A 20,239-nucleotide genomic window follows, 5' to 3' on the forward strand; every position below is an offset into this window, starting at 1 on the left:
GGAAGTACCAGACTGTGTGAGTTTGTGTTTATAATGGGATGTCGAACACCATACATTAATATTGTTATCAGTAATAGTGATAATAAACACTGTACATTATTATTAGTAACAACAATAGTGTCATTAATTAACACCAGGGATTTGCCCTGATTCCTGTTATTTTTCTCTCTCTGATCCACAGTCTGAACGATGTCAGTCTCACAGATTCTTGTACCGAGGATCTCGCCTCCACTCTCAGTACAAACCAGTCACTGACGGGTCTGACCCTGAAATCAAACTCCTTCACAGACCGATCTGTCCCCGCTCTCTGCCCCCTCACATTGACCTGCAGGAGTCTGGAGCACAACTGGTGAGTGTTTATGTTAAAGTTTAATGTAATAAATACAATACGATTGGATTCAGTTCATTTAATGAGTAATATTTGTCTGTAATTATTATTGAAATCCAGTCTCCCTGTTATTTCCACAGTTGTGCAATCTGTTTATTTCCTGTTTAATCTTTAATCTGCTGCGGGGGAATCAGTTCAGTTCAACCGGAAAGGGGCTCCTGGAGTCACGGCGGGAATCCAGACCCAGACTGAGTGTGGCAGTGTTAACGTTTCAATTTATGAACGCTATTGGTCTCATTGTTTGAACATTTTTGGCCGATTTTCTGTCCCTCCCCTTTAAACGGCCACACTCCATGTTTCAATCCGAACGGCTCTTGAACAGTTTTCAACTCGTGCCGAGCGAGCGTCATCTCCGGTTGTGACGTCAGAGGCCCAGCAACAGGGTCACGAGACTCAGCCGCCCGGTCCCACGGCGCAGATTCTGCAGGATATCCGGGTCTGGATGTTCCCCAATGGGGCACTGGGGAAATGTACAGACAGGAAGGGCCCAGGGTGGGGCTCAGTCTGGGCCTCAGTGGGACTCACTGGGTAAATGCACAGACAGGAACATCCCAGGGTGGGCGCATTCTATGCTTCAGTGGGACTCACTGGGGAAATGCACAGACAGGAAGGGCCCAGGATGGTGCTCAGTCTGGGCTTCAGTGGGACTCACTGGGTAAATGCACAGACAGGAACATCCCAGGGTGGGGCGCATTCTGTGCTTCAGTGGGACTCACTGGGTAAATGCACAGAAAGGAAGAGCCCAGGATGGTGCTCAGTCTGGGCTTCAGTGGGACTCACTGGGTAAATGTAAAGACAGGAAGGGCCCAGGATGGTGCTCAGTCTGGGCTTCAGTGGGACTCACTGGGTAAATATAAAGACAGGAAGGGCCCAGGATGGTGCTCAGTCTGCGTTTCAGTGGGACTCACTGGATAAATGTAAAGACAGGAAGGGCCCAGCGTGGGGCGCAGTCTGTTCTTCAGTGGGACTCAATGGTTTTCTGCACAGACAGGAAGGGCCCAGGGTGGGGCTCAGTCTGGGCTTCAGTGGGGCTCACTGGTTAAATGCACAGACAGGAAGCGCCCAGGGTGCGGCTCAGTCTGTGCGGGTGATCGTGAGCATCAGTAATGTTTCAGGACCCTGAACATTCCGTTTCTCTGGCACCAATACGCGGGCAGATACTGTAGTCACCACGGGAATGAAACCCCATGTACTTACAGCGGACTGAATTTTCGAAACGGAATCAACTGAGAATGCAACCTGCGACACTGAGATTGTGAGAAGACCGAATTGCCCCGCAAAATGTCCTGAGGAAACTGAGGGGCAGATGAATGGGCTTGTTGTCACCCGCACTCACCTGGCTTTGTATGATAACTTACGTGTTGAAATGATTCCGACTTTGTTAAACTTCACCTCGGTATCGCTGCATTATGGATTATATAATTGTACTTCTGAGAATTGCTTCATGTGATGTTGAATTAAATGCTGCATTATCTTAACATTCGCAAATCGGGGCTTCTTACCTGTTGAAAATTTGACAATAGTTTCAGATGATTTGGGGCCGAAGGCCTCCGATCATTCCCTTTCCCAGGTAAAGCTGAGTGTGGATCAAAAGCAGGTATCCTGAGGCAAACTCCAGAGAAAGGTGGTTCGATAAGTCTTTCGCGCCTATATCCGGGCTGAATCATAGAATGAGAGAATGATACTGCTCAGAAGGAGGCCTTTCGGCCCATCGTGCCTTTACCTGCTCTTTGAGCGAGCTGCGCATTTAGTGCCATTCCCCCGCCCTTTCCCCATAACCCTGCATTTTGCTCCCCTTCACATATTTATCAAATTCCCTTTTGAAAGTTATTATTAAATCTGCTTCTACCATCATTATCAGCAGTGCTTTGCAAATCATAACAATTCACTGCTTAAAGATAGTTCTCCTCATCTCCTCCTCGGTTTCTTTTGCCAATTACCTTCAATCTGTTTCCTCTGGATTCCTAACCTTCTGCCACTGGAATCAGTTTCTCCTTATTCCATCTATCAAATCCCTTCATGATTTTGAACACTTCTATCAAATCTCCGCTTAACCTTCTCTGCTCTAAGTAGGTCAACTCATCTGCAAGTCAGGATGAGATCACCATCTTTATAGAATCATAGAATCTTACAGCACAGAATGAGGTCATTCGGCCCGTCGCGCCTGTGCCGGCTCTTTGAAAGAGCTGTCCAATGTAGTCCCACATCCCGCTTTTCCGCCATTATCCTGCAAATTCGCCCTTTTCAAGTGCATGGCCAATTGTCTTTTGAAATTTCCCATGGAATCTGATTCCACCATCCTTTCAGGAAGTATGTTCCAGATCTTAACAACATACGTGCAGGGTTATGGTGAAAGGGCAGGTCTGTCAAACAGCAGGCATAGGCCAGATGGGCCGAACGGCCTCCTTCTCTGTGGTATAATTCTGTGTGAAAATATCCTTCCTCATTTCGCTACTGACCCACTTGCCAAAGGAAGCTGTTTCTCCCTACTTGCTCCAACAGAACTCCTCATACGTCTCCCCTTATCCCTCTCTGCGCTAAGAAGAACAAACCTGACTTCTACAATCTCTCCACATAACTGAAGCCCCTCATCCCTGGTATCATCGTGGTAAACTTCCTCTGTACCCTCTCAAGGCCTTGACATTCTTCCTAAAGTGTCGTGCCCAGAATGTTCCACAATACTTCAGCCGAGGCCTAACCAGTGATTTTAAAGGTTTGTGTATTCAGTGCCCCTATTTACAAAGCCAAGCATCCCACAGCCTTTCTTAACCGCCTTATCCACTTGCCCTGCCACCTTCAAAGATTGGTGAATATGCACCCCTAGACCCCTCTGCTCTTGCACCCCACTGAAAATAGTACCGTTTAGATTAAACTGTCTTTCCATGTTAATCCTCCCAAAGTGCATCACTTCACAATTATTCGCATTAAATTGCATCTGCCATGTATTTGCCCATTTCACCAGTCTGTCTAGAGCCTCCTGAAGTCTGCTACTATCCTGGTCACTATTTACTACGTTGCCAAGTTTTGTATCATCCGCAAACGGAGAAATTGTACTCCCTATACTCAAGTCCAGGTCATTTGGTCCGAATATCGATGCGTGGGCGACACGACGGCAAACTTCTCTCACGTCAGAAAAGCATCCATTCACCATTGCTCTCTGTCTCCTGTCCCTTTGTCAATTATATACTCAACTTACCACCGTCCCTTTAATACCATGTACTCTAATTTCCGAATAATTCCGTTATGTGGCACTTTATCAAGCCCCTTTTGAATGTCCATATATACAACGTCTATTACCTTCATTAACCCTCTCTGTTACTTCATCAAATAACTTAATCAGGTTAGTCAGACACGATTTGCCTTTAACAAATCCGTTCTGCCTATCCTATATTAACCCATGCTTCTCCAAGTGAGAATTAATTGTGTCCTTGACAATGGTCTATAGAAGTTTCACATCTTTGACGTTAGACTGATTCGCCTGTAGTTAACAGGTTTATGCCTCCCCACTTTTGAGCAGGGTGTAACATTTGGAATCCTCCAGTCCTCTGCCACCACTCCCATATCCAAGGAGAATGAAAGATTGTGGTCAGGGATTCTGCTCTCTTCAGCCTCAGCAAACCTCGATTGCATCCCATCTGGACCGGGTGATTTGTTAACTTTGAGTTATACCAACTTATTTAGCGCGTCATTTCTATCTATTTTTATCCAACCAATAACTCTACTGCCCCCTCCTCTACTGCGACATTAACTTCATTCTCTTCACTTGTGAAGACAGATTCAAAGTCGTCATTCCGTACCTCAGTCACGCCCTCTGCCTCCATGGTAAGATGACCTTTTTTGTCTCGACCGATACACTGAATTTTTAAATTTGATATAACTCTCTTCTTCACATGGAGGTAGGAAAGTAAGTTGTGAAGAGGACATAATGAGTCTGCAAGGGGATATAGAAAGGTTAAGTGAGAGGGCAAAAAATTGGCAGATGGAGTATAATGTGGGAAAAATGTGAACTTGGCCACTTTGACAGAAGGATTAGAAAAGCAGTATATTATTTAAATGGAGAGAGATTGTAGAACACTAAGGTACAGAGGGATCTAGGTGTCCTGGTACATGAATCAAAAAAAAAGTTAGTATGCAGATAAAGCAATTGATTAGGAAGGCAAATGGAGTGTTTTCATTTATTGCAAGGGGAATGAAATATAAATGCAGATATGTGTTGCTACATTTGTAGAGGGCTTTGGTGAGACTATATCTCGATTACTGTGTGTAGTTTAGATCTGCTTATTTAATAAAGGGCATTATTGATTGGGAGGCGTTTCACAGAACGTTCACTCGACTGATGCCTGGGATGAGGCGATTATATTATGAGGAAAAGTTGGACAAGTTGGGCGTGTTTAAAGTGGAATTTAGAAGAATGAGAGGTGATCTTATTGAAACATAGAAGATCCTGAGGGCACTGGAAGGAGTAGATGCTGAGAGGATGTTTCCCCCTGTTGGGGAGACTAGACGTCGGGGACACAGTTCAAAAATAAGGGGTGACCAATTGAAGACGGAGAAGAGGAGAAATGATTTTCTCTCAGAACGTCGTGAGACCGTGGACCTCCCTTCCCCAGAGAGCGGTGGAGCCAGCGTCATTAAATATTTTTTAGGCTGATTAGATAGATTTCTGATAAACAAGGGAGTCAAACGTTATACTAGGTAGACGGGAAAGTAGCTTTCAGGTCACGATCAGATCAGACATGATCTTATCAAATGGCAGAGCAGGCTCGAGGAACCGAATGGCCGAATCCTGCCCTTAATTCGTATATTCGTATGTATGTATTCGTACAACTCTCGGCAGATTTGTTCAGACTCTCTTATATTCTACCAGATTCTCTTTGCCTTCATGTTTAGTAATCTTTACCTCGCAGATGTAGACGGGTACATTAACGATTGCTAGAGTACATCCAGGACAGAGAGTACGGGGTTATGTCAGATTGTACGACTATACCAGCGAGTTACATTTGTCACTTAAATAAAGGGCAAAAATGAATTGATAACAATGCATTTGGTGCTTAATGTGTTGCTTTATGATATCAGGATCCCTGAGAGCTGGAGGGAACTTAATAAATCGTCGGTGAATAAATGTATTATGGGCACGAAGGTGAGAGTGAATAATGGCCAACAATAACTCAAATCTGAAGGAATGAGACTCCACACCTGCAGAAGTTAATTTTCAGTGCCAGAGACGTTGTTTCGCAATAATTAAAACTTGACACGCCGTCAAAGTGTTACTCAGCCTTGAAATGACTTGACTTACCTTTTTTGGCCAGTTTTTTCAATATCTGCGACGGCAGTGCAGAAAATTCACACCGTTCGAAAAATATGAATGGGGAGCAAACCGGCGAGATGCAGTTTTCCCGCCGCTTTTGGAGGAGCATCTCATCTCATTGAGTAACTTTTGGATTTCCACGTTTAAGGCAAATGCGCGGTCAGCGGAAGTTGCTTCCAATTTCACGGAAATAATGGTGAGCGCTGTTTGTCTCACTCTTATTTTTAAAGCAAAATCCGGCCCAATGGGTTCTGTTTGATTCTAAAAACACTAAACGGAGGCAGCTCCAGAGTGTCTGAGAATAGAGCAGGCCGCTCCTTTACACAAGAACCAGAGGCGACAAAAGGAAACATTTTTTACGCAGCGAGTTATAATGATCTGGAACGCACTGCCTGAAAGGGCGGGGGAAACAGATTCAGTACAAACTTTCAAAAGCTAATTGAATAAATACTTGAAGGGAAAAAAAACAGGGCTATTGAGAAAGAGAGCGGAGTGGGACTCATTGGATAGCGATTTGAATGAGCCGGCACAGGCACGATGGGCCAAATGGCCTCCTTCTGTGCTGAATCATGCTCTGATACGATGGCACATTGTGGAAACACATTCTCTTTGCTGAAGTTTAATTAACATCATTGTCGTTTGTTTAATAGAAAGATGTTGGTCTGAAAGATTAGAACATTTTATATTCCCAACTGTCAATGTTGTATTATTGGAGAAGAGAAAATTGGAAGAATGATTAAAAATGTTCTTTGATAAAGAGTTTGGATCTTTGTAACAGGCCGTTCTGTACCAATGGAAGAGGAAGATGATCCGAGCCAGGACAGATCGAGATTTAATTTCACAACAGGACTTCAGACAGGTTCTCGGAGCACCGCCCCCTCCCAGTCTCCAAGGCACTGTTTCCTCACACCTGGACCCGATTATTGTTCCTTGTCGCTGTTCATATTCTTCATTCCCCCGCAGCTCGACCCGTCTCTCGCCACTTGGTAGGTTGCTGTTTGCGAGGAGATTGAACCCGGAGGTTTTGCAGAATATCTGGCCATTTTCTGGACGCCTCTTTGTCCGCAAGACACTGGGGAGATATCCACGCGCTGGAGGCCGTGCAGAGAAGAGGCAGAGGCTGATCCTGGTATTAAAAGGCTGAGTTATGAGGAAAGGCTGGAGTAACCTGGCCTTCTCCGACTGAAAAGGAGGCGTCTGAGAGCAGATCTAAAAAATATGGCACTGGGTGTGGAAAAGGGGGGATTCTGAAGATCACTTTAAGTTAAATTGTGAGAGAAGGACAAGAACACACTGGTTCACACTTAGGACTGACATCAGGAGGTTCTCCATCACATGAAGAGTGACCAACACCTGGAGCGGAATCGCAGATAAAGCCGTGGAGGCGAAAACCCTGGAATCAGTTGAGAAACAATTGAACGCTAAAATTGAGGGATTGAAGGATATTTCTGGGAGATTGAATTTAGGCTGCCGAATGACTTCTTTCGCCTGTTATGATCTGGTGGGTCTCAGCACAATGTGGGAGAAGGCCCGTTAAAAAGGACCGAGCTCTGTGCTCCGCCAATGAAATGGTGGTTGAGGGACAGCCCCAGTGAATTACCTTCGCCCTGACCACCAGTCAGGTTTGAAGGAAAACAGTAGGATTCCCTGCGAGGTGCAGGATTGCGCCTGAATTTTTTGCATGCGTGTAGCTCCATTTGTCAGAGATAATCTGCCTGCAGTTTGGATTCAATTATTCAATTTAAGATTCGCCCTTGTCGGTCTGTCCATTCTCCTAACGCGTATCTGAAAGTTTCCGTTTTCATCCGTGTATCTCCAACACCTTTCCCCTCTGTACAGTGTATTTCTCTTTCTCATTGCACTTCTGACTGTTTCGTTAACCTCTTTTGGACCGTGCTCTTAATGCAAAGATACAGACAATAAGTATATATTTACTCTACACTTTCAACATCCTTTTAATGAATCTCATTTATTTCCACATTGAATTTTAATTACACAATCTTGCAACAAATACATCTACGATTTAATCTGATATCCTTTCAGTTGATTTATTTTTAAATTGTAACCCGTGCTATTTGACTGTGATGTTCTTCAAATCAAGATCATGTCGAATTTCCCCATCCTCTGATCGCTAGAATCCACGTGCATTATCGCCCATTCTCCTCGCCCTTTCGCGGTGCCACTCATCATTACGAAGACACGTTAAGTTTTCTTCTTGCCACACGCATAATGATCAGAGAGGAACCTTTCGTTAAGTTAACCTGCTTTAACTCTTGATATTCCTCATTTATATTTGGTTCATTCAAATCTTGCACTGAAGTAATTTTCTTATTTTCTCTCAACCTCCTGAACTCCCAATAAAGTAAACTGTCACACTTCATGGAACAATCCGAGTAACCTCTTTGACCTAACATTCTTTTTCCCATTCTGGGGAGTGCAGAAAGTAAGAGATGGACATGGCGGGGTGGGGGGCGGTGGGCGAGGGGGGGGCATCGAATAGTGGGACCTCACATTTGGAGGATGGGTAGCACGAGAATCACAGAATCAGAGAATCGTTACAGCAGAGAAAGAGTCCATTCGGCGCATCGAGGCTGTGATGGCTCTTTGTGAGAGTAATCCAGTGTGTCGCATTCACCCGCTCTTTCCCTGCAGACCTGATCTTTTCCCCTTCAAATATTCATCCCATTCCTTTTTTAAAGCAACGATTGAATCTGCATCCACCTCCCATTCAGACCATGCATTCCAGATCATCTCTACTCGCTGCATAAAAAAAGTTCCTCCTCATGTCGCCTTTGATTCTTTTTCCAATTACTGTAAATCTGTGTCCGCTGGTTCTCGACGCTTCCGCCAATGGGAACAATTTCTCTTTGTTTACTTTATCTAAACCCGTCATGCTTTTGAACATTTCTATCAAATCTCCTCTCACCCTCCTCTGCTCTGAGGAAAACAACCCCAGGTTTTCCAGTCTATCCAGGAAACTGAAGTCCCTCATCTCTGGAAACGTTTTAGTAAATCTCTTCTGCACCCTTTCTAAGACCTTCCCTTCTTTCCAAAAATGCGGTGCCCAGAATTGGACACAATGCTCCAGTTGTTGCGGAACCAGAGTTTTATAAAGGTTCAATATAACTTCCTTGCTTTTGTGCTCTATGCCTCTATTTATCAAGCGCATGATCCCGTATGGTTTTTTTTAACCGCTTTCTCAATCTGTCCTTCCAACTTCAAACATTCATGCACATATACCCCCAGGTCTCGATGTCCCTGCACCCCCTTTAGAATTGTACACTTTCGCTTGCATTGCCGATCCTCGTTCTCCCTGATAAAATGTATCGCTTCGCATTTCTCTGCATCAAATTTCATCTGCCACGTGTTCGCCCATTCCAACAGCCTGTCTATCTCCTCCTAAAATATATTGGTATCCTCCTCACTGTTCACTACACTTCCAAATTTTGTGCCATCTGCAAATTTTGAAATTGGACCATGTGTACCCAAGTCCGTGTAATTACTATGTATCAAAAAAACAGTGGTCCTGGCACAGACCCCTGGGGAAGACCACTGTACACCTTCCTCCAGCCTGAAAAAAAACAACTTTTCATTACTACTCTCTGTTTCCTGTCACTTAGCCAATGTCTTATCCATGCTGCCACTAACGCTTTCATTCCACGGGCTTCAATTTTGCTGACAAGCCTGCTGTGTGGCATTTTATCAAACGCCTTTTGAAAGTCCCGATCGACAACATCAACCGCATTGCCCTCATCATCCCTCTCTGTTACCTCATAAAAAAAAACTCAATCAAGTTAGTTAAACACGATTTGCCTTTAACAAATCAGTGCTGGATTTCCTTTGTTAATCCACACTTGTCCAAGTGACTATTAATTTTGTCCTGAATTATTGTTTCTTAAAGCTTCGCCACCACCAAATTTAAACCGACTGGCCGACAGTTGCCTGTTTTTTTCCTTACACCCTTTCCTGAACAATGGTGTAACATTTGCAATTCTCCAGTCCTCTGGCACCACTCCCGTATCTAAGGATGATTGGAAGATTATGGCCAGCACCTCTACAATTTCCACCCTTACTTCCCTCATCAACCCAGGTTGCATCCCATCCGGACCGGGTGACTTATCTCCTTTAAGTACAGCTAGCCTTCCTCGTACCTCCTCCTTATCAATTTCACCCCATCAATATCTCAACTACCTGTCTTTTTACTCTGATTTGGCAGCATCTTCTTCCTTGATAAAGACAGATGCAAAGTATCAATTTAGTACCTCAGCACTGCCCTCTGCCTCCATGCGTAGATCTCATTTTTAATCCTTTATCGGCATCACTCCTCCTCTTCCGAACCGTTTACTATTTATATGCCTGTCGAAGACTTTTAGATTCACTTTTATGTTAGCCGCCATTCTATTCTCACAATCTCACTTTGCCCCTGTCATTTCCTTTTTCACTTCTCTGTACTACCCTGATGATGACGCACTCGTGCTTTATCCGGATTTATACAGGGTCAGGACACAGTCTGCCACAGTTGCTGATTAGGATTACAGTCTATCTAACCGGATTTATTTTGGGTAAGAACACAGTATGTCACAGTTCCTGATTAGGATTCCCGGATATTTAACAGGATTTATACCAGATTAAGATCGATGGCGTCATTGTTACATCATCATAAAATATTGCATTGATTTTGGAATAGTGACATCAAAGTGATTTTCAGTTTAAAGGTCGATCCCTCAGACTAATGGGGAAGGGCCATTAACGGTGAGATATTTCGTCAATCGCCAGAAGTATAACTTCCATGGAGGGCTGTTTGAGCCGGAGGAAGCTGGTCCCTTTGAAGAGATTGCTGGTTTTATCTCGGCCACTGTTAGGCTGAGAGTTTAGCGCATTGCTTCTTGTGAAAAGTGATCAGATGAATATTCGGCTTTCATGCTCTTTTTAATGCAGCAGACTCTGAACTGGGATGATCACATCCCAACTTTCACGCCCTCATACCTGGGGCGAAAAATTCCGCTGGTCGGTTGCAAAATCAGGAAAACGTGACACCCCAGGCCATAATTCTCTGTGTATTAATATTAGTGGAAGTAAAATGACGGGCCAGCGATGCACTGTTTGGGAGAGGCACGGCTGGTGTGCGGAAGGAGCGCGGAGCCGGAATCCATCCCGACATTCCTCAGCGCTCTCTTTTATCCAAGCATTTAAACTGATTGCTATCGATGGGTTAACACCTGCATTAAATCCCGCACACAGGAGTGTAGGACGGACAAGTTAATTGTTTAATTAGATGTGAGGACCAGAGAAACACATGAACTGTTGATTCAGAAACCGGGGAATCAGATCCGCATCTGATTGGATTTGACACGGTCATGCAATGGTTAACTTGATCATTCCTTTGTTTTCCATTTTCCCTGTTGATTTTGGATGATGTTGTTGATAACACAGCGCCTTCTCACGATTGTAGTTGGGTGCAGCTGCATCGCCGACCGATGGAATAAAAACCCTGTGCCAACGGCCGAACTAGTGCATTAAATTTTATTGGTCGTCTGAATGCTGTTGAATGCGCCTATTACACAGAACTGTCCGCAAATCATAACCATTTCCGCCTGACGCTGGATGCCAGCCGGATTGGCAGAGCCTGGGCTCCCCGGGGGCCTGAAACCAAGTGGAGTTTGGCTTTCGGAGAACCTCAGGATGAAGTGGAACGTGAAAGAGTGACGGATAAAGGGCGCACTTAATCACAATTAATAAATTAAGGTCATTCACAATTACATTTGCCTGAGGAAGGAGAAAATCTCCGAAAGCTTGTGAATTTAAAATAAAATTGCTGGACTATAACTTGGTGTTGTAAAATTGTTTACAATTGTCAACCCCAGTCCATCACCGGCATCTCCACATCACAATTACAGGACGAAGGCGATTGTTAGCGGAAAGTTTTCAGTCAGGTTCTTGAATATTGAAATGAGGCGTCATAAGTTTATTGAACACACGTTACATACAATAGTACTTAAACATACACTTAAAAGGTTGCACTTATACCCACACCTGATGATGGTTGGTCGGGGATTTAAAGGTATTTCAGTTCTGAGCTCACGATCTGAGACCTTCACCAATCCCAATACTCATTACCAACTGTCAGTTTTTAAACATTTGCTCAGTTTCTCTGGTCCTCATTTCTAATTAAACAATTAACGGGCCCGTCCTACACTCCTGTGTGCGGGATTTAATGCAGGTGTTAACCTTTCGAAAGCAATCAGTTTAAATGTTTGGATAAAAAAGAGCGCTTTGGAATGTCGGGGTGGATTCCGGCTCCGCGCTCTTTCTGCACACCAGCCGTGCCTGTCCCAACAGTGCATCGCTGGCCCGTCATTTTACTTCCACTATTATTAATACACAGAGAATTATGGCCTGGGGTGTCTCACTTTCCTGATTTTGCAACCGAGCAGCGGAATTATTAGCCCCAGGTATGAGGATGTGAACAGTTGGCATGTGATCTTCCCGGTTCAGAGTCTGCTGCACGACAGATTCCGTTAAAGCCGAATATTCATCTGATCACTTTTCGCAAGAAGCAATGCGCTAATTTCTCAGCCCAACAGTGGCCGGGATAAAAACAGCAATCTCTTGTGTTAATCCACACAATTTTTCATTACATAATTACAGAAAAGTTCAATTACACCCCCATATATTTATTCCGTTGGGCTAAGAAGCATAATTTCTTATTTCGTTAACATTTCGATAATTTCATTCCTGATCCTTATAATTACAATGGTACAAAGTAAAACCTTTAATTATAAATCTGTCTTTGTTTCATTATCATTTGTAACAATTACAAATGATGATGTATGTCCAGATATTTCCCTTTGCAGAACTAACAGCTTTCCACACTTTTATCATATGATTAAATTTCTCTGAAATTTATGAATTAGTAAATAATGGTCCGTCTTTAATGAAGTTTCTTATTATTTCATCCTGAAACTGACCATTGCTGCAGGGTCAGCCCTGGTTCAACAGCCCAATGGGATTTTAAATTGCCTTTCACTTCCCCGTTTAAAAGGCAACCCTTAAAGGTAAATATTACTGCAATGTTAGGAGAAACCAATGCAGATTAGCAGTTTCAGGACAGTCTGATTAGTGCTTTCCTTACAATCCCTCCATTGTTGGCATTCGAGTGTTTAAGGTCAACAATGAAGAGTATCTCAATAGAACCATAAATCTTTCTCGATCTATTTATTGGGCAAATCTCTCCCCATTGCTTTTCCATATGTTCCCACTCTCTGGACCCACATTAACCATTTCATGTAGTGGTGTTGTCACCGTGACTGACCATGTCTGGACCGGTTCTTCAGTCCATCTTCATCATTCATCTCGCTTGCTGGTTTCTTCATGCTCAACGCATCATTTCTGTGAACACAGCGATATCCCAAGATCATGCAACACGAGACAATCGATAAAAGCCATTTCTGCCCTTTCTGGCTCTCTCTCAATAGATCGGGGTGTCCAGAGTGTTCGATTAGAATCTCTACCTGCGCGGTCGCGATGTTTCGAGCAGCGGCCAAGCTATCAAATACATTCTTCTCATTGTTCAATATAAGCAAGGACACAACCATCTCCAAGAGAATGATGTCAATTAACTAACTTAACTACACATTCCTAACATTCGCTGGATTGTGTATTGATACCAGATTGATATATTTTGGCGAGTGCTGCCCATGTGATTTAAGATGCGATATGACTGGACAGGATAGATACAAGCAGAAAGCTTCCATTCGTTGAGGGATCAAGAAGTAATGGCCATAGATAAAAGATAAATGCAAAAGATTTAGAACTGAGGGATGGAGAAACATCTTTGCGAGGAGAATTATGTAGCTGTGTAATTAAAGGATCGGAAATCATATGAGTGGGCAAATATATGGCAGATGCAAAGCAGTATGGATAAATGTGAAGTTATCCACTTCGGAAGGAAAAACAGAAAGGCAGAGCATTACTTAAATGGTGATAGATTTGGAAATGTTGATGTACAATGGGACCTGGGTGTCCTTGAACACAAGTCAGTGAAAGCAAACATGCAGGTGCAACAAGCAGCTCGGGAGGCAAATGGCATGTTGACCTTCATTGCAAGAGGATTTGAGTACAGGAGCAAGGAGCAAGGATGTCTTACTACAGTTATACACGGCATTGGTGAGACCACACCTGGAGTATTGTGTGCAGCTTTGGTCTCCTTACCTAAGAAAGGAAACACTTGCCATAGAGGGACTGCAGCGATTGTTCACCAGACTGGTTCCTGGGATGGAAGGACTGTCGGATGAGGAGAGATTGGGTCGACTAAGCTTGTATTCCCTAGAGTTTAGAAGAATGAAATGTGATCTAATTGAAACATATAAAGTTCTGACAGGGCTAGACAGACTGCAGGGAGTATGTTTCCCCTGGCTGGGGGTTCCAGAACGAGGGGGTCACAGTCTCAGGATACGGAGTACGACATTGAGGACTGAGATGAGGAGAAATTTCTTCACTCAGAGGCTGGTGAACCTATGGAATTCTCTACCACAAAATGCTGTGGAGCCCAAGTCATTGAATGTTCTTTAAGAAGGAGCTAAATAGAATTCTAGACACAAAAGTTATCAAGGGGTAAGGGGAGAGAGCGGGAATATGGTTTTGAGATAAAGGATCAACCATGATTATAATGAATGGCGGAGCAGGCTCAACGGGCCGAAAGGCCTACTTCTGCTCTATTTTCGATGTTTCTATATCAATATTCAACATTAAGTTCGATAGAAGGATGATTAAAATAGGTTGAAGGGATATTGAGACCGAGAGCAGATAAAGTAATTGGAATTAGTTATTTGTTATGCATTTATTTGTTCATGGGAAGCGGGCGTCTCTGGCAAGGCCAACAATTATTGCCTATCCCAAATTGCCCTTGAGAATATGGTGGTGAGCCGCCTTTTTGAACCGCTGCAGTCCGTGTGGTGAAGGTTCTCCCACGGTGGAGTTCGGTAGGGAGTTCCAGGATTTTGAAAGAAGCGACGATGAAGAAAAGGTGATATAAGTCGGGATGGTGTTTGACTTGGAGGGAAACGTGCAGGTGGTGTTGTTCCCATGTGTCTGATGCCCTTGACATTCGAGGTGGTAGAGGTCGCTGGTTTCGGAGGTGCTGTCGATGAATCCTTGGCGAGTTGCTGCAGTGCATCCTGTAGATGGTACACACTGCAGCCACGGTGCGCCGGTGGTGAAGACAATGAATATTTAGGGTGGTGGATGGGGTGCAAATCAAGCGGGCTGCTATGTTCTGGATTGTGTCGAGCTTCTTGAGTGTTGTTGAAGCTGCACTCATCATGGTATGTGGAGAGTATTCCATCATACTCCTGACTTGTGACTTGTATATGGTGGAAAGTCTTTGGGGAGTCACGAGGTGAGTCACTGCCCGCAGCCTCTGACCTGCTCTTGTTGCCACAATATTTATGCGGCTGGTGCAGTTAAATTTCCGGTCAATGGTGACACCCAGGATGTTGATGGTGGGGGATTCGGCGTGAATCTTAAGGGGAGGTGGTTCGAGTTTCTCTTGTTGGAGATGTTCATTTTCTGTTACTTAACTGGCGCGAATGTTACTTGCCACTTATCGGCATAAGCCTGGATGTTGTCCAGGTCTTGCTGCATGCGGGCAGGCAATTATTCATTACCTGAGCGGTTGCGAATGGAACTGAACACCGTGCAATTATCAGCGAACATCCCCATTTCTGACCTTATGATCAAGGGAAGATCATTGATGAAGCAGCTGAAGAGGTTTGGGGTCAGGACACTGCCCTGAGGAACTCCTGCAGTAATTCCCTGGGGCGGAGATGACTGTTCTCCAACAAGCACTCCCATCTTCCTTTGTGCTTGGTATGACTCCAGCCACTGGAGAGTGTTCCCACTAATTCCCATTGACTTCAATGTTGCTGGGGCTCCTTGTTGCCACACTCGGTCAAATGCTGCCTTGATGTCAAGGGCAGTCACTTTCACCTCAGCTCTGGAATTCAGCTCTTTTGTCCATGTTTGGACCAAGTCTGTAATGAGGTCTGGACCCGAGTGGCCCTGGCAGAACCCAATCTGAGCATCGGTGAGCAGGTTATTGGTAAGTAATTGCCGCTTGATAGCACTGTCGACGAAATCTTCCAACACATTGCTGATCATTGAGAGTGAACTGATTGGCTGGTAATTGGCCGGATTGGATTTGTCCTGCTTTTTTTGTGGACAGGACATACCTGGGCAATTTTCCACATTGTCGGTAGATGTCGGTGTTGTAGCTGTACTGGAGCTGTTTGGCTCGAGGCGTGGATAATTCTGGAGCTCATGTCCTCAGCACGACAGCCGGGATGTTGTCGGAGCCCACAGCCTTCGTTGTATCCAGTGCACTCTACCGTTTCTTGAAATCACGTGGAGTGAATTGAATTGGCTGAAGACTGACTTCTGTGATGGTGGGGATATCGGGTGGAGGCCGAGGTGGATCATCCACTCGGTACTTCTGGATGAAGATGGTTGCAAACACTTCAGTCTTGTCTTTTGCACTCACGAGCGAGACTCTGCCATCATTGTGGATGGGGATGTTAACAGAGCCTCCTCCTCCCGTTGGTTGTTTGATTGCTCGGGTGGAGGGCAAACGCCTACAAGGACTGGTTGAAAATAAAAGAAAGAGGCGTTTGCATTTATCTAGCGCCTTTCACGGCCTCAAGACGTGCCAAGGCGCTTTACATCCAATAAAATACATTTGAAGTGAAGTTACTGTTGTCATTTTGGCTGCATATTCACTCGAAGATTACAGAAGAATTACAAATAACCACGATTGCAACACCCGTCATTGGTTCGACACTAAAGGAAACTTTATCTATTAATTAAACTGGGCGTCTCATTCCAGTACCTGCGGTGTGAAACAGTTAACGCTGAAGACCTCGTGTTCTACTCCACGACTGAACCTCAGTCATGAATGTTTTCTTTGAATCTTGATCGGGAAGCGCGCTGTACTCACAGGGAACGGTTCTGTTCGCCCTGGGAAAGCAGCCGACATAAAACGCAGGGCAAAAATGGAGGACATGTTTTCTGACACTTGTTAGTTTTCACAAGGACAATCAATTTTCGTCCTGACAGGAAGACGGCCATTCCATGATGGTACCTGGAAGCACTTGAGTTCTAATTAAGACAGGAAGCTTTGGTATAGTCTTTCATTTTTTTTACAAATATCAGCATAACTGTCCATGGAGATTTCATCATCTGCTTCAGCTCTTCCCTGAATTTCGTTTGGGTTGCTGCATAAATGCACGTGTTTGTACAGGAACTCAAATACATGAGCATAAATCCGGTTTCAGTGGCGATATAGGCAGGAGCTGCATAATCGGCTTGATAATGCACGGTGTGTGTCAGTCTGGTCGTTAAAAAACTAACGATAGCTGTCAGCCACAACGGTATCAAACTGTCCGACACAGTGAACAGTAAAATGATGGATTTCCTTCGGTTCTTCATCTCTGGATCGCTCTGATTCTCACTGCTCCGACCCCGGAGTCCCCTGCGGGCTCGACTGGCCTCTAAAATACATCTGACTGTCAAACAATTAAACAGTAATATCAAAGCAAAAGGAAGCCACGCAACACTTTCGAACCAGGAGTAAGCTGCACCCGCAGGTGATGAAAAAAAGTCGAGTTTGTTGCGGCAACCCCAGTGAACACCGTTAATTATTCGGTCAGGTTCATATGCAAACAAAAAGGGGATGTTCTCTAAACAGATCAGGACAGAGATCGTTGTGATAACCGCAGCCGCAGTTCTCACTGTACAATACTTTGTTTTAAACTTCTGACAACATATAGATACAAATCGGTCAAATGTGAACGAGACTGTGAACCACACCGACAGATCCAGGGTAGCAGGATTCATGCACAGAATGAACTTACAAACGGCAGTGTAGGACAGGAATGGATATGGAAAGTGATAACTGAAAATGTTATACACGGTTACATTGAAGATAATGACCAGGAGATCTGCTGTTGCCATGGTCACCATGTAGACAGAGATACATTTGGAAAGGCCACAATTTCCTCTGGAGAGAATCACTATTGTCACTAGGTTCGCTGTAAGAAAGAGGGACAAGAGGTAAGTCACGGGGTCAGTCAGAGAAATCTCACAGCACATTGTGGGAAATATTTCGATGTGATCTTACTTAGGTTTATACACACGGATTCTTTTATTTATACACGAGAGCGCTGACGACATTTTGTTTAAATGAAATAAATCATTGAAACTCAATGTAGAGAGAGTGAAAATCTGCCGTTCTTCCAGCACCCTTCAGTCAGCCGTCGTCAAGAAGTAAATATAATTTCACAGTAATTACTGGAAAGATATGAATTCAAATAAAATATTCAACTGCGACAATAACGTTCAGTTTTGGTCGAAACTCTGGCCTTTTTCTATGAATAACCGCCCCAGGAAACTGCTCGGTAACAGAGCGGCAGCTGGTGGAACCGCGAAGGTTCTTTGCAGCCGAGGAAAGGGGAGCAGGTCCCTGAGCGGCAATCAGTTCTCAAATTATCTTTCAACGGCCCCTGTTGGTGGAGGTGACTGCAGTCTGGGGAATTATCAACTTGAAGTGCACAGGTCACAGCGGTACAAATGAAATGGTTAACAAAGACACCAAGCAACACATTCTATAGTGATCTATGCACTGTTGGCGGGGCCGGGGAATCAGCCTCGTCCTCCCTCGTATTGGGAACAACATTGATCGCCCGTTGCCCACGATCTCCCGATCAGAGCAACGCCTCACCGGCGCCGCGGATTGCTAGAATTCCCGCTGATATTCACTAATTTATCCCGGTGGATCAATGACTCCGAAATTAGGACATTGTCGGAATTTGACACATAATCATTTAAAGTGAGATAGTGAACAGTTATGAAACAACAGGTTATATTGACTTACCGGGAAAACGAAAGGCTGCGAGAATCGGGTAGTAAATCTCCTTAATATGAGGAATTGTTGGCATTTCCATTTTTCGGAGAATGAGTGAATTCTGTCCGGCTTTACGGTTCCGATTTGAGTGTATCTGAGATCCGAAAATACTCCCCCTTTATAGAACAATCGGTGCCCCGGTGAGAAAATCAGGTTACACAATAATTGGCGTTAGTTACAGTCACTTAACAAACAAGGTGGAATTATCCAACCCAGTGCTCCCCGGACGCCAAAGGGGAAATTACACAGGACAGTTCGTGAAATTATTTCTATTAAAATTCAAGAATGGAAAAAAATCCCAGACGTAATGGAGTGTGCGCAGGACCGGTGAACCCAGAGGGAAACATCATCCCGGGCACTCTGTTAGGTTTTTGTGATCTCATATTAATTCATTGAAGTCTTGACTCACTCATTACCGAGATGAAACAAATTTTGTGCTCTGATGATGAATGTTGATGACTCGGCTAGAACATTACAGGTGGCGTCTCGACTGTAGCATTACTGGTGGTGATCCTGCGCTAACATTACTGGTGGTGATCCTACTCTAACATTACTGGTCGTGATCCTACTCTAACATTAATGGTGGTGATCCTACTCTAACATTACTGGTGGTGATCATACTCTAACATTAGTGGCGGTGATACTGCTCTAACATTACTGGTGGTGATCCTGCTCTAACATTACTGGCGGTGATCCTACTCTAACATTACTGGTGGTGATCCTACTCTAACATTAATGGTGGTGATCCTACTCTAACATTACTGGTGGTGATCATACTCTAACATTACTGGTGGTGATCCTACTCTAACATTAATGGTGGTGATCCTACTCTAACATTACTGGTGGTGATCATACTCTAACATTACTGGTGGTGATCCTACACTAACACTACTGGTGATGATCCTACTCTAACATTACTGGTGGTGATCCTACTCTAACATTACTGGTGGTGATCCCACTCTAACACTACTGGTGATGATCCTACTCTAACATTACAGATGGTGACCAGACTCTAACATTACTGGTGGTGATCCTACTCTAACATTATTGGTGGTGATCCTACTCGAACATTGCAGGTAGTGACTCTATTCTAAGATCACTGGTGGTGATCCTACTCGAACATTTCTGATGGTGATTCTCCTCGAACATTACGAGTGGAAGCTGTTACCAGTTTCACTGCTACTCGGTCGTTCGAAACCGAAACTGCCGGTGCCGAACACAGCTGGCCTGTCAGAGCAAAGTGTCTCTTCACTTTATCACCCGGAGCAGCTGCTCGCGGGTCTGCTCAGGAATTCATTGGTGGGGAAATATGTATTCGTTTGAAATCGATCTTTTCCAATTATTTCCTTCAAGTAGAGTTTGCTGTGTCCTGGTGAATGTGTTTAAAATGTTTTTAAATACATTTCAAGCGAGAGATGGAGAAATGCACAGAAAAAGTGGACACACACAATTGGTTCTCGCTTAGTGTTTTTCCAATTCTGTTACTTTCTTTTATTTTCTGTCTCTCACTTTTTCTTTATCTTTCTATCTCTGTCTATCTGTCTCCCTCGGTCTCTTTTATGTCGACCTCTCAGTCTATTTATTTTTC

General features: G+C 44.2%; 1 protein-coding gene across 1 annotated transcript; it reads right to left on the reverse strand.

Moving 5' to 3' along the window:
- Positions 1-16,847: 16,847 nt before the first annotated feature.
- On the reverse strand, positions 16,848-18,685 carry LOC137315010 (probable G-protein coupled receptor 139). Its single transcript, XM_067979967.1, has 2 exons — positions 18,622-18,685; positions 16,848-17,779 (listed from the first exon to the last, which is right to left on the reverse strand). Exons 1-2 carry the CDS (start codon positions 18,683-18,685, stop codon positions 16,848-16,850), a joined length of 996 nt encoding a protein of 331 aa, XP_067836068.1.
- Between the last annotated feature and the right edge of the window lie 1,554 nt (positions 18,686-20,239).

The sequence above is a fragment of the Heptranchias perlo genome, unplaced genomic scaffold (assembly GCF_035084215.1).
Source record: "Heptranchias perlo isolate sHepPer1 unplaced genomic scaffold, sHepPer1.hap1 HAP1_SCAFFOLD_53, whole genome shotgun sequence".
Classification (NCBI taxonomy): Eukaryota; Metazoa; Chordata; class Chondrichthyes; order Hexanchiformes; family Hexanchidae; genus Heptranchias; species Heptranchias perlo.